The sequence below is a fragment of the Pomacea canaliculata genome, linkage group LG12 (genome assembly GCF_003073045.1).
Source record: "Pomacea canaliculata isolate SZHN2017 linkage group LG12, ASM307304v1, whole genome shotgun sequence".
Lineage (NCBI taxonomy): Eukaryota > Metazoa > Mollusca > Gastropoda > Architaenioglossa > Ampullariidae > Pomacea > Pomacea canaliculata.
Window position 1 is genome coordinate 3,744,851 of NC_037601.1, and position 15,628 is coordinate 3,760,478.

The 15,628-nt window shown below is 37.4% G+C and overlaps 1 protein-coding gene across 6 annotated transcripts in view; it reads right to left on the reverse strand.

Moving 5' to 3' along the window:
- Nucleotides 1–227: 227 nt before the first annotated feature.
- LOC112576830 overlaps nt 228–15,628 on the reverse strand; it is a 31,337-nt gene continuing 15,936 nt past the window's right edge. For 2 of the 6 annotated variants that reach the window (XM_025259596.1, XM_025259601.1), the window contains 13 exons: nt 15,016–15,117; nt 14,421–14,613; nt 13,942–14,126; nt 13,224–13,341; nt 10,839–12,441; nt 7,940–8,075; nt 7,360–7,483; nt 6,648–6,789; nt 6,225–6,343; nt 5,921–6,108; nt 2,204–3,101; nt 1,217–1,353; nt 228–716 (listed from right to left, as the gene is read on the reverse strand). In XM_025259596.1, the coding sequence (XP_025115381.1) occupies nt 1,242–1,353; nt 2,204–3,101; nt 5,921–6,108; nt 6,225–6,343; nt 6,648–6,789; nt 7,360–7,483; nt 7,940–8,075; nt 10,839–12,441; nt 13,224–13,341; nt 13,942–14,126; nt 14,421–14,613; nt 15,016–15,117 (3,920 nt within the window). In that variant the 3' untranslated portion in view covers nt 228–716; nt 1,217–1,241. Of the gene's footprint in view, nt 717–1,216; nt 1,354–2,192; nt 3,102–5,920; nt 6,109–6,224; nt 6,344–6,647; nt 6,790–7,259; nt 7,484–7,939; nt 8,076–10,838; nt 12,442–13,223; nt 13,342–13,941; nt 14,127–14,420; nt 14,614–15,015; nt 15,118–15,628 lie in introns of those variants that run through there. The other 4 variants (XM_025259600.1, XM_025259599.1, XM_025259598.1 and 1 more) reach the window with 4 other exon arrangements.

Here is a 15,628-nt window from a genome sequence, read left to right on the forward strand (position 1 = left end):
AACCAATGAACCGGAAAACACGAGTGTCTCTAAAGGAAAGCCTTAACCAAAGTCACTTATCTAGTAATAAAGGTCCCTGCTCGACTCTATTCTTGTTTCTTAAGGTCATAGGTCAAGGTCCTCAACTAGCATACAGAGAACCGTCATTTATTATTAGAAACAACACCCTCCTTCTATTAGCAATCACATCTTTATGATAAAAACTAAACAAAAAGAGAAACGCATGTATTTAGTCACCTTTCTTTTATAAAGTATACATTGCATTTAAAATACATAAATAAAACTATTTAAAGTGTAAAGCTATATTATGTTTAAATATGCATATATCTAAAAACATCGTTACAAAGAGTAAAAAACTTAAAAAGACGTCGTCTGTATCGTCTGTATAGTTATGTATATAAAATATTTAAAGTTAAAAATGTCGTACACATATACGAAAAAATTTATACTCCATATACCTCACTGGGTTATGAAAATTGCCGGGTAGTCCAGCAACATCACAGGGAAAGCTAAACAGGTCAACAACCCCTATCCTGACAGTCCCCCGCTGTTCGTCAAAGTTTAACGTATTCCAAGAGTTAAAATACTCGTACTGCGTTGCTTGTTGTAATCCAGTCCCTAACGCTCAACAGATTTTTGCGCAAAGCTTGCCACTGGTCTAAATACTGTCGCTCTTAAACAACGACATGACTGCTTTCCGCAATGTCAACAGACCCCTGAAATGGTGGAAATAATTGCATCAACAGCTGTTGCCCGGCAACTGTAGGATAACTAATTCCTTTATATGTCTGCAAATACTGCACGATATTGGCAAAATTTTTCATTAGAATAAATGGGATACTTCAAACATTCTAAATATCTTGCACAGAAATGCAGTTGATGATAATTGAGCACAATTACGTCCATTATAAACTGTATATGTTGATTGTATCTGGTACTGCAAATGTCGGGCATTCATGAAACAATAACGTTTGACAAAGTTCAATTTCAGCCATGTTCTTTTGTCTAAGAGAACGAATCAATAACCATCTTAGGGATGCTGACATGTCTGTGTTTGACCAACACTATCTTGCTCATTTATTTTTTAAAAAAGTCTTTTTTCTCTCTCGTGTCATATATGAATGATAGAAAACATAGAGGAAATAGCAGGTGACTGAAAGAAAGGTAGACGGACTGAGAAGCACGCATAAAAGACATAGTCTTAAAGAGTGAATACCTGAGAGTGATTGTGATCCTAACAGTCACAGGGATGCTTGTCGGCTTTCACATAGTAGAGTGATCATTCTGCTGACCTGCACGGCATAGGCTGTCCTGCAGAGGAAGACAGTCATCCAGCGTTGGAAAACTCCGACTCTGAAAAACAGAGCGCAGCAACTGTGGCTCCTAAAATAGATGATGATGATGATGATGATGATGATGATGATGATGATGATGATTGATGATTGATGATTGATGATGATGATTGATGATGATTTGTAATGCGCAGCACCTCGATCAAGATAGATCGCACTCTCTGCGTAAACCAGTTTTGATAAATGAACAGACAGTGGACGGTGAGATATGTACAGGCACAGAACATAAAGCAATAGATAAAGATTTGAAGGATACTGTAAACAGTCGGAGCCGTACTCGATGGTTAACATGACAGACGGTATTATTATATTTCCAAGTTTTCTTAAATAAATGAATATTGCATGCACTCTCTACAGTTTTAATTAATAGCATAACTGTGAGAAACGTTAGTTCACTTTCGCACAGTCCTTGACATTCAAAAGTATTCTTAGTGTTGTTTGTTGGTTATTCTCTCTCTTTTTTTTTTTCCTATGCTGAATCACTTTCTTGCAAATGAATGATGTGCACATATTCCTATGAGTTTCTGCTAGTGATTCTTTGAATAAAACAGAGTAAATATGTTAAAAGTATAGAAGAATGGGCAAAAGAAAAGAAACCTGTGATCAATGGTATACATTATCAGCTTTAAAAAGCAAATAAACTATAACGTCTTTGAAACCTTATCTTTTCTTATCTTTTCTCGTCATAAACCTTTCCCTAAGAAATAAAATAAATAAATATTTGCTTATATTTATGTCCAAAAGCGTCTGAGTAAGTAAAACCTAAAGTCTCGTTTTGTCCATAGGCACATATAGTATGATTTGTTATGGGAAATAGTTGAAGAAACATTGTTTACCTACCTCAGACTCACCGGAAAGACGCGCGAAACTGCGATTTGCTGCTTACATTGTGTAGCTTTTTTTTCCACGTTGTCTCATCTCTTTTTGCAGTGCTCGTTTCTCTGTTCGCTTGTTTTATAAACTTCTCGCTGCCGTCATTAGCTATTTGCTTGTCACCCCTATTAAATGTTTCTCGTCTATCACTCCTATGGGTCGATGCTTGATATTTTTGTGCCAATGTGTCGTTTTCTTCTTCTTCTGCCTTTTTCCCACCCATCTGTCCACTTTTCACTACTTTCGGCTCTGAACATACTTTTGGAGCGCTTTTTTTCCCATCTGATTTGACTCCGACTTTATGCTTTCGTTCTCTCTCCTCTATGGTGACGCTGTCTTCTTCTTCTACCTTTTCCCCACCCATCTGTTTACTTGTCATTACCTTTGGCTCTGAACAGGCTTTTGGTTCTGAACATACTTTTGGCGCGCTGTAAACTTCTCCCTTCTGTTTTGGCTCTGGTTTTCGTTGATACTTTTGTCCTCTCTCTTCCATGGCGACGACACAATCTCGATCCTGTAAAATGTTGTTGCATGTTTTCGGTACCGTACTTCTTCCTATACCTAAGTCCCTCTTTCTTTCTCTGCATTCGAGGGTTTTCGCATATACAGAAAATTCCACGTGAGATCCGGTCATGTCCGAGTTTCCTGGACATTTGTTTGATTGATCAATTTTTCCCTTATTTTGATACTGGGTCTCAAAAAAGACATTGTCTCTCTTGTCTTTTTCATTAGTCACTTTATAGAAATTGTTTCTATTTTCGTTTATTGCTAACGGTTCCGGTGATGGCAGTTTGTTTGATTTCTTTTGCTCTGCCTCGTTGACCAGAATGCGAACACCACGAGAAATAGTAAATTTCAGCATAGATCCTGAAATACCTGAAACAAATATTAGTTTTAACACGTTTCACAGGCTGTTTCTCCTCAAATAAATTACTTAATGACATGCAAAGAAAATTACAAGACAAAAAGGATTTGATAAACATACTTGATGCAAAATGTACATGCAACAATCTGACTCATCTCAAAGGGGTTCCAGTTCTATCCGTTCTATCCGTAATTTCGATGCTACAGTGCTTTTAACTCCCCTTATAACACCCTAACCCTCACACGCATATGTGTATATATTCCCACAATTATTAACTTATCTCTAGCAATCGTTATGGTGCACATGCACTTCGAGTTCTGCCTACGTGTCACTCTCTCCATATCAACTTATTGATGTGAGTAGCGGGTCTAGACTGGACTGTCGTGGCACAAAGACGACTCTTCACGCGTTGTGTCCCGACCGACTGTCTGTCACCGATTCTCCACTCTCTCAGAGAGCGATGACTGATGCTCCGTCCACGCGGATTCTGAGCACTGTCGCAGTCCAAGGACGATTCATGGGATAAAGAATGCCACGTACGGCTGGCTGACAATGAACATCATTTTGATGCACCATAATCTTCTCTAGTCCTGTGCTTTACTTTGGACTGCGGGTGAGAACCGAAACGTTCTCTTCTTCTTCGAAAACAGCAACTTCTCCCTACTCAGGTAGCCCAAGTTATGATCGCGTAGTCGAAGTTTTCGTGACATCTGGCATTCCCGACAGACTATTGCTACTCATTGGCCCCTTACGTCAATATTTTCTAACTCAAACATAGCAGCTTCCTTTCCTCTGCTCTTCTGGCTAGAGTCTCGGTCTCAATTAAAAGTTCTTTGGCGTTGAAAGACGTTTTGACCTCCGCCTCAGCGAAGTTGCCAGCCAAGTACTTTCTTCGAATCGAGGAAGTACCGAGAAGTTCTTATTACGCTAGATACACTTGATATCTTTATACACACAACAAATAACCATAGATGTAATGAAGGAACACACAGCCAACTTTCTTCAACCAGTGATGAACTGGGCAGCGAGAACAGAGAGAAGGACCATACATGACCTGACCCTTTGAACAGTATGGTGGCAGTGTCAAACTTCTACCTCTCACAGGTAGCCAAGTTCTGGTGGCGTAGTCCCAACAGTTCCTTATTTTTTGTAAAGCGCACTGAGCTCGCCTCCCTTTACGGAATGCTCAATGTTGCTGTTGCTGTTATTGCTGTTATTGCTGTTATTGCTGTTATTGCTGTTATTATTATTATTATTATTATTATTATTATTCCTGCAGGCGAGCTCAAGTCACTTTGCAAGAAACTAGGAACTGGAATGGAGAAAGGGTAAGCCGATCACTATTAAACGTTCCAAAATAAAGCATGTAGCGTACCAATTACATTATACGGAAAGACAGAGAAAGACAATTTCAAATACAGAGACAATAACCGACTGCCGAACCTCTCCAGGGGCCGTAGTTATAAAGCAAAATTTGGGTAAACTTTAGAACGCAAGAAAAACGGTCTTGTTACTAAAGTTAGATAGCGGTGTTTAGATGCCTAGACACCGCTTCGTGTTTCTTGACCCCAGGACGCCTTTAAAACCACAGATTTAGGAGTAAAAGAACATCTGCGGGTCTCGACACCGATTTATAATTTTGGAAATAAGACGCTTGTCCCTGAGTTCCCCATCTTGCCTCAGGCAAGCGACTCACCTTTGTTTCATAACTACCGCTGCAGACTGATACGTGGGGCAGTGAGAACTGACCTGGCAAAACAACGCATAGCAAAGTATTGCGATCTTGTATTTGATGCGAGCGCCAATTAGCAGCCAGTGCAGGTAGCACAGAAATGATTCGACGTTGTTAGAATATTTTATTTTTGTCCAGCTGCCTGTCGTCAGACGACACCTTCTTTACGCTCTCGACGACGTTTGCACCTTCCGTCGGCAACCACCTCCCTGGCGCTTTCTTAAATGACACTATGTCGCTAGGTTCTCTCAAGCCATTTAAAGCAGTCGGTCTTAATTAAGTGATCTTCAAAGCCTTTTCATGATGTCTTTTAATCACTAAAGGGTTCTTTAGCTGTGAACGTGTCACATGAATAGAAACTCCTCCGATAAAGCGGCAATGTCTAAGCTATTAGTTATTGTAGCAATCATTGTAGAAGTTGTCAGGCCGTCACTTTCCGTGTTGGAAACATAGGAGAACGTCACCACAAAGGTAAATGAACCTTCTTCTCTAATACTTGTGTTGATACCGTAAGAACAGGTAGGACGCAACCCAATCCAGCCTGTTTACCTTTTTCATGCCATTGCCGTATGTCAGACTGCGAAGCTGTTCGTGCTTTAAAATCATGTTGGACAGTTAGCAAAACTGTTAAGTTATCGCAGGATCGTTCGAGATATTTTTTAGCGTTTCCAAAACTGTCAACGTATTCAGCCAAAACTTACACGACTCGGCCAGGTGTTATTCAGATGAGATTGTAAGTAAACAATTCCTTATCAATACGAAATTTTTTATCGGACACGATTCAAAAAGTTAGTATTTTTCTTTAAAACTTAACTTTATCATTCATTTGATTGTCCCTTTATCACATCAGGTAGAGCGAAGGGGGATAAAAAGGAGACAAAGTGGGCTATAATTGTAATGACTATTTTAAATCTTCATCTTTGTTATTATTATCCTAAATTTTAACCTACACATCCTTAAATTAGCTGATGTTTAGTTCTATCAGACTTGAAGAAAGAATATTACAACGGAGCGACGAACCTTGGACGAAACAACTATTCCCTAGTAAATGAGTCTTGGGAGCTGAAAAGGGATTTAACAAAGGTAAGCTTATATCACCTTTCAGTTCCTTGTCCCCCAAAGGAGCGTACTTGTAGTCACTCAGCCTTAAGGGAAGGTAATCTGCTGTTGGTTCCTCCGGATGAGGACAATCCCCAATGATAGGGTCCTTGAAGGATGCCAGTATCATTTCAATTCTTTTTTTTCGCTGGTTTACACGAAGACTTGAAAGCCACTGATGAGCAAATCTGTTGTCAACAGCACAGACGCATTCCTCATAGGATGAATGAGGACAAACACATCTATAGAGTCGCAAAGATATAATTAACTCATTACAGCTTTTACACAAAAGATTGATACTTACATTTTCCACATCTTGAAGAGCAGAGGATAAACATGAATGTAGACATCATGGAACATGTCAACAGACAAGGACTTACTTTTTATTATTTGTGACACAGTCTTTTCCGGACATAAATTGACCTGTAAATGACATTAGTAAAAATGAACGTAAAAGACATTCATTTAAATACGTATTTGAATTGCAATTAATTAATTGAATAATAAAACAACAGTTATTCCGCTAATAAGAAAGTAACTACGAACATTGTAGTGGTCAGGAATCCAGATAAATAGCTTTCTAGTCTTCTGTCTATTGATATCTGGTTTTCATACTGAATGTATAGACTGCTGAATTGGGTATATGTTTGAAAAAAAATTCAAAAAATTTGTTATCAATTAAATAAAAGTCGTCTTACACTTGGTCTACAAAGACAAAATAGTTCACCTGAACCACTGGTTCACACACGGACTGGAAAAAGCACTCAATGATGGCTTTGGCGCGCATGCCCAGGATTGGGTTTTCCTTTTCGATTGGTACCCCGATTTCCGTAGAACACTTTAAGTGAGATGTTATTTGTTTCTTGAATCTGTAAAACGTCATTATTACCTTCCTATCACTTAAGCAACACATAACAGTCATCTGTCTTTTTTCATACCTGACTTTTTCCTGAATTTTTCTGAATTTTAATAATAGTGTGTGTGTGTGCGCGCATAAACATCATAAACAAAGGTCGAGGTTAATACCTCCTATTAATGTTGGCGTTCTGTTGTTGAGTGTGTAAGACAAAATGACTAACAACACTGAGTTAGAACATCACGAATCGCGTGCACATACAACGAAGCGTGCGTGCTGCAATACTTTAACATCACCCAGCGAGTGACACAATTAAATCCCGTGCAGCGTGGCGCAAGATTTCTTACAACAAATATACTCAGGAATTGCAGAGCTTAGCTGTTGGGTTGGACACCAGATTAAGACTTTTGGTGGTGAAATAGTCAGGTGATTGTGAGTACCTGCTAAAACACGGCATTTACACAAGTCTGTCTATTTACTTACCTGTTGGATATCCCAGTAGCTTCAGGACCTACATCGGGGAAACGGAGAACTAACAAATCGCTTTAGACCTACTTAGAGATAGACAACCTATCTCCCTTGCCTGTCTGCTTCCACAAAAAAGCGGAGGTCCGCAGGCAGCTTGTTGACTTGGATGAGATCATTCAAAATCTTGCGTGTATACACTGCGTGTTTGATTCCTTCTGAGTCAGTCGTTCTCATTTCCTCTGCAATGTTTAAACAAGTAATATGCATGAAAGATCAAACAAACTCTGGATTTATACCAATTACAATCGATTCTTCCAAATTGAAACCCAGCTGCTTTTAGTTTAGAAGTTTAGAAATATGTCTATCGTTAATCTACTCGTATGTTTCTTTCTTTCTCTCTCTTTCGTAGTCACTAAATTCAATAACAGTGTGAACAAAAGACGTGTATATATAGATATAGTTGTTGTTTTAGATAGAAGTAATTTTTGCAGTGAAACTATGAACAAAAAGGTTTTGTTAGAATACATGAGATCTTCGTTCTCTCCTATTATTACTAGAATGTGTTCATTCTATATATTTTTTTAAATCTTAAAAATTATGCTTCTACACTATTGTGCTATCTCTGCTGCTGATGTTAATGTTTAATTAATGAAATGCGAGTAGTAGCATGTACACTCAAATCGCAGAATACGTACTGTCTGATGTGAGATGATTCTTCGCATTCTGGAGCTCTTGCTTGAGGTACATTTCAAATAATTTTCTTTCAAGTGGTATAATCAGAGAACTCGTGAACTTCACCATTTCTCTTACCACGTGTCGCCATAAATCAATCTGGAATCAAATGATTTAATAATAATAATTATAACAATCCTGGTGAAAGCTTATATAGTGTGGTATGCGGCATTACAAACAACACAACACAGACAGAATTCCTGTGGCTATCTCTATAAAGTTCATGGGAATGTCAGATCGTTCTTCGGCCGGATGACACTGGTAGACCAAGATGTCGGTGAGATAGATTTACAGATCAGAAAGTCATGTGACTGGAAAAGAACAAATCAATAATTAGATACTAGATCAGACTGCCAGCAAAAATGTCCTTATGATCAGAAATAGGAAATTGCAGTGAAATGTTAAGGCACATGATTGTTGTGCACTGATGGAAAGTCTGTTTCACGGAAACATGTAAAAAAGACAAACCTGTGATGGCATTACCAATGTTAGAGTAACGGCGGTGACAGTTCATATCAGTAGAGGAAAAACGAAATCCATAGGTGAGTGAATAGCCCAACACAATGCCGATGATGTCATAAAAGCACAGGTTGGTACAATAAGACTAAAAACACCACAAATCCAAGTAAAAAACAAAAATGAGGAAACAAAACAAAACAAAAATTTACAAAACTGTTGCTTTACAAATGAGTGTACATTAATCTATTCTTATGTGAAATTTGCTATGTAAAATTTAAAAATCCTATATTTTGCTTCATCATATCCTATATTTTGCCCAACAGACTACATGCTTTAAATTTATTTCAACAACTTACATCTTGGATCTGATGTCATTGCCTTGCGCTGAAACATTTATAGTAATAGTGGTAATGACCATTTATTCTGAGCCCAGACCATATTCATCACCTGTTAAACGTCATTTCGTTTGATCGACTTCCTGTAGCTGCTCTATTTTTTTTTTGTCTACGATATTTTCACGACCTAATGTGATATTTTCATGGCTGCAATCTACATCTAAGTCTATCCTGGTTTATTTTATATTATCTAACACTGATCCTAACTTTGAAATCTTTTATATTCTAGCATCAATCGCCGTTTTGCTTTTGCTCTAGTTGTTTAATTTTATTATTGCTTATCATCATTTCTTTATCGTAAAAAAACTCAAACCCTTGCTTGCATAGACCTCGCCACCTTGCACACTTTGTCTACTGTTGAAGTATCATCGCTGTTTAAGGATGTTGTTATCACTTTACTTCTAAATAAATATAGCATTGACCAGAATAACCTAAAAAGCTATCTCCTTGTTTCCACTCTCCTTTCTGGTAAAATTACTTGAAAATATAGTTCCACTCTAGCTCGAATACTATTATCTCCAACCGAAGAGTGCTTAAGCTATTTTAGTCAGACTAACATGAGAATTATTGAACTCACATAGCGTTGCTTCAAGTGGTGAGTGACTTACCATCTTTCTACACAGACAAGGATCACATCTTAATTATTTCTATGCTAATTGTGTCGGATGTGTTTTATCTACAATCTCTCTGGCAGTTCTTTATACTGGTTCCGATGCCGTCTGATTGCACCTATTGCTGGCACTCCATTTTGTGCTTGTTTCTTTGAGAACAGGGTTTCTCACGGCTCTGTTATTTATCCTCTTATACTCGCAGTATACATCCAGCTACATGTTTCACAATCCGCCACCAGGATCTGCAGAGTAACTTGCATGCTGAGGGCTCATAGTTACTAGCATCTGACCTCTTTCTCAGATCTGCACCACCACACGGCACAGTACACTGTGAAAGTTTGGATGTCTATCAATAAACTGAAAATGACGACAACAACATCTGCCAACAAACTGAAATGTGTGCCATCCTCTACTATTTTCACTTTCTTTGATGTAAACATATCTCTTTCCCAGAACCCGTTCAGACTAGATTACTGAAACTCTCTACTTGATGATCTCCATGACCACCTATTAGACAAACTGCAGAGGGTTCAGAATCATGTGGCTCGCATTGTCTTCGAGCAAAAGTGAGACCATGCTACTTTTCTCCTTCACTTGCTGCCAGTCCCAAATCCCACCGAAAATCAATCTCTTTAAGAAATATCCTGCACAATCATGCGTGCTATTTCACTTACAAATACTTTATTTTTGTTCACCCATGCACTTAGTTCATGTTTCTCACGGTGTCATCTCTTTGCAAACTCTTATGTTTATAGTACAGTCCGTTTGTAGTCGATCTACCGCGAGAAGCGCATTGAGCTCGTTTCTACATGTGTAAAGACGCTTTATAAATTATTCTTATTCTTATTCTTCAACATTTATTCTTATTATTCAACATTTAAGGCTGGCACTTTCATAGGGGATTTTTCAATTATATGCCAAACGAATAGCGTATATGAAATTATACATACATGTATTTCTCTGCTAAATCGTTGATTTATACCATATATAAGACTTAGCCTAAAATACTTTCTAAATCTGTGGAACACCATGTTGACACGACAGTGCCACAACGATTTTGCATGTCAGAACAAACCACTTTTTGGTCTCCTTGTTACATGACTGGTTGAAAAATATTTAGTACGTGCCTACAGATTAGGCTTTGTCAATATGCAACTTATGGATCACTTGTATACACGGTCGCAACAGACATCTACAATATGCAAGCGTGATGGGAGCAGTACACACTTGCAGTGCTGTCAAAATAGTTGATAATGCACTAACAACCATTATATGAACAAACCAGTGGTGGAAAAAGTGGACAAAGTGCATAGAAACAGTGGACAAAACGCACTCAATCTTAAGAAGATAAAGATTACACAGTCGCAATAAACAAAATTAAAAAATTTTAAACTTACCGGCTTTGCCTTTCTTTTTAAACCCTGTGACCTATCATACACTGATATTGATGATTCTGCTGAATCAACAGATTGTTCCATATGTTCGAAATATTCTGGCGTTAGTGAACTATCTTCGAAAATATCGCTTTTGATACTTTCTTCTGCTTGGTATGCTATTTCCTCTGGTATTTCTTTTTTTTCTTTAGGTATTTTTTCTTTTATGGCAGCTTGTGCATCTGTGGGTGTCTCACTTAATAATATGTCTGATTTCTTGTCTTCCTTTTCGTTCTCTTTCAATCGATCCACTTTTTCCTGTATATTTTTTTTCTTTTTCAACTCTCTCTTTTTCTCCTCCATGATTTCTTTTTTCTTTTTTTTATCTCCTTTCGATATTTCAGTAAGTCTTTTCGAGGTCATTTCGTTCAGAGAATCTGTTCCGGATGATGTTCCTTCATCTTCTTCCCCACTCTTATATTCGTCTTTGACTTTTCTATCTTCTTCTTTCGATATTTTAGCCTGTCTTTTTGAGGTCATTTGGTTAAGAGAAGCTGCCCCCGATGATGTTTTTTCATCGTGTTCCCTCCTCTCCTTCTTCTGTATTTTCTTTTGTTCAAAATCTTCGAAGGTTTGCTTTTCCCTGTCTAACATCTCCTGTCTGAAAGATGTGGCTTCGTAGTCCTGTTCCTCTTCACTTTCTGTATCAGTGACCGATGTTTTCTCTTCATTCTCGTCTTTCGGGTCTTTAAATTCGTGTTCTTTTCTCTCTCTGACTCTTTTGTCCTTATCTACCTGTTTCTCTTGTTTATCGTTCTTTCTGTCCCTTTTGCGTTTAGCTGCCCCCGATGATGTTTTTTCATCGTGTTCCCTCCTCTCCTTCTTCTGTATTTTCTTTTGTTCAAAATCTTCGAAGGTTTGCTTTTCCCTGTCTAACATCTCCTGTCTGAAAGATGTGGCTTCGTAGTCCTGTTCCTCTTCACTTTCTGTATCAGTGACCGATGTTTTCTCTTCATTCTCGTCTTTCGGGTCTTTAAATTCGTGTTCTTTTCTCTCTCTGACTCTTTTGTCCTTATCTACCTGTTTCTCTTGTTTATCGTTCTTTCTGTCCCTTTTGCGTTTAGCTCTGTCGTCTTCCTTGTCCTGGAGATTCTTTTCTTTTCCCTTCTTAGCTTGTGGTTTTTTCTTTCTCTCTTTGAAATGTTCCTTTTCTTCCTTCCATTCGCCCTTCTCTACCTCTCCTCTATCTGAGCTATATGAGCTATCTGAGCTTTCATCTGTGCTCTCCAAGTCTTTAATGGTCTCTTGATTTTTTTTAGCTTCTTCTACGTCCATCTTTTCTGCGTGCTTTTCCCTTTTGTCTTTCTTGACTTTTCCCTTTTCTGTGTGTTTTTCTCTTTTTTCTGTCTTGCCTTTTCTCTTTTCTTTCTGTTTCTCTAATTTCTCTAATTTTTCTTCCTGTTTCTTTATTTTCTGTAATCTCTTTTTATTCTCTTCTGCCTCTATTCTTGTTTTTTCCTCTTGTTCTAAAAGAAAGTTTTCTAGCCAGTCTTCTTTGTAGGTTTCCTCATTGGGAGTTGGTAGGTCTACTTTATGTCGTTCTAGCTCTTCAACGTATTTGTTAAACCTATTGAGCAATAATAAGCAACACTATTAACAATAAACTATAACAATTAACTATAAACAAATTTGGCTTATTCTCTCGGAATGTTGTATAATGGTATGAGTGTTATTGATTTTAAGATACATACTTTGTTGCTTATCCTAATTTCAAGAATTTCGCACTAAAAAGATAGAACTACCTCTTCTACTTGTCTACTTTCTTGTTATTAAGAAACCCTGCGGTACCCTTTCTATTAAAATATACTTCTTTGTAACTATTTGCATATAATCTTTTATCATTTTGGGTGTATCTTGCTCAAAGCCAATGCCTTTGTCCCGTTTTGCCTGAATAAAGGCTATAAATCACTATCGCTTTGTGTCATCAACTGCATTTTCAGATTAAGTACAAACAACGCCCTAGCAACCTTTCTGCGCCGTATTCACATCACAAGAATAAATATATTGATAGGGTTTACTGACTTCTGTACATTTGTTTAATTTAAGTTAGTTTCAAATATGGTACAGGTTATTACATGATGAAGAGCTGCACAAACACAAAAGATATTGACTAACGTAACAAGATATCTTTTATATATATTAAACTATGTTTATTACAGTATTTAATAAACATGGTTGTGAGTGTGCCAGTCGCAATTCCTAAAGCGCTTGTCACTAATAGGATCGAATGTCATGAATTCTTTGTGCGAAATAATGCAAAATAAAAACTTTAAAATACACTAGAGCTTTCTTCATTTCCTGTCTTTAGCTTCTCCGTCGGTATTACAGTGACGGCGTTTGACAACTCACCATATTTCTTCGATCTGTTTTTCCAAGGCTAACTGAGCTGAACATAGGTTTTCCAGGTTTGGACTTTCAACAATGATAACTGCTATAGACTGGTTTTCTTGAATGTTCAAAATCCTCTCTGCGTATAAAATACAGCAAGATACGTTTCTCAAAGACATTTTGGAAGCACAGTTTACATTTTACTTGACAAATTGAGGGGCTACGTTCTTTTTATACACTCAGACACGGGATAAAACATTAGCGACAATAAATGTTGCAGATCATCATTTAATGGCTAAGATTCTCGTAAATGTCTACATGAAGGCTTAGAGAGTGTTTTCTTAATGTTAAATGAAAACTTTGTTAAGGTGGTTTTAAATAGTTCAGTGTATGCAGTAACTTAGTACAAATGTTCATCGAAGGATAGTTCCTAAAGATTCTTTAATGACAAACATCTAAAGTCTACTGACTAAAATAATAGATATAATACCTAGTGTTCAGAACAGATGGTAGCACAGATCCATCGTTAAGCATTCTCCTTTCATAATAGTTTCATTAATAAGTGATAACAATTAAAAATATAATATTAGTCCATTCGGTAGAAACGTTTGAAAGGTGCCAAGAATTCACTACAAGAATTCCAAGAATTGATCAATCGTAAATAGAAATGACCATAAGCAACACGTTAATGGATCGGGAGACATTCAAGAAGCAGTTTTATAGCACACACAATCATTACCACCATCCCCGAAATACTGTTCTATGATGCCGGCGACCATTGACTCCTGCTCTGCTTGATCCAGGAGCCGCAAGGCGTCCTGCACATCCTCGACAAAAGAGACTGCTTTCAACTGACCCTTCAGCTCTAAATACTTCTTGAAAACGTTGAACTGCGTCTCGTGTGCTAAGATGTCCAAAAATTTTCTAAAAAATGAACACACAAAAAATCAGTGTTTTTGTGTGACAGAGAGGGGCAAGATACATAAATAAAGAATTAAGAACAAAATATACGATTTAGCCATCAATAATACTTATTCTTCATGCATTCAGGGATAAATACCTATAATGCGCTATACACCACATACATTATATAATAATCTCATTTAAAGCAATTTATAGTGAGAAACAGATACTATATTGCAAAAGCAAACAGAAAAGAAACAGGAAGAATGACAGAGGGGAAAATGGGCTTAACTAAGATCAAGACAAGCAGAGTACCTTGGGGTTCTTGGAAGTTTAAGCACCAGTTCACTTCTTTTTCTTCTATATTCCAAGAGATCGTTCATTGTTAAAGTATGCATAGGCCCCAACCTATTGATTACAGGGGAAAGGAAATCTTCCATCAAAGGCGATGGTTTTAGTAACGTCGCCCTGGACATTCGCTGTTTTGGTCGAAGACTGGCCAAAAATCCTAGTCAAAGATAAAATTTCTGCAGTCTCCAATCCACTGTCCTCATGTCTGTCACCTGTAAGCTGGATCTAGGTTCCAATTCTCTCTCATAAAGCATTCAGTTGTTACAAATTTTATGTTCATTTGAATCAAAGTCATCACCTGCCCTTTACTCGTACCCAAAGTGTTAAAATCGTCATTACGACTTAGCTATTCTCATAAGCATTTCTTGCGATAATGTTTTAAAATGTTATCTTTAGTTTTATCGTTGTGTCTTATGAATGGGAAGAAATACATTTTACAGCAATCACCCATACACACATTTATACATATAGTATATGCTGTAGTATCAATTTCTTATGTAATAGAATTTGTAAAGCAATTTAAATAATGTATTGCAAAAGGAAAGTGTGCAATACATACTGTGAGTGACAGGAGCCGAGAAAGGAATGTGCAGGCTACCATAGTCAGACCCCACAATTCTTGCCAAAGAAGCCACATCACAGACCTGTGCGTCTGGCAGATCTGCCGTACAAGTATCACATATTCTAGTGAGCGACAAATGTTCTGTGGGCAATGAGGAAAAGTACAAGAAATAATCTGGTCTCTTGAGAAGGTGTCATGTGCAACCTGATAAAATACTTTAACAATCAGTTGAAACTTTTGGGCCTTCCTACAAAATTATTTTCTTAAAGTCAATAGTTTAGTCATTTAGTTTTTTACTTCTCGTTCCGCATTCTTTAGTTTAAAGTTCATTGCTCGTGACACGTGAACACATAGTATGCAAAAAATATCCTATTATCTTTGATGGAAGCGTTCTAAAATGAAGACTGTATATATTTATTATTATAGCAGTAAGTCTGGTATACTACGTCTCCGACACATAAATCAACCTTAAATATTTACCTCTTGAGGAAACAGAAGACGCGTCCTTCGCATCATATAATCAGGAAACAGAACTTAAAGTAAGATAAAAATGTTGAACCACCTTTACCAGTCGTTCTGCTTACTTAAGTAAAAATCATTGCTCATCAAC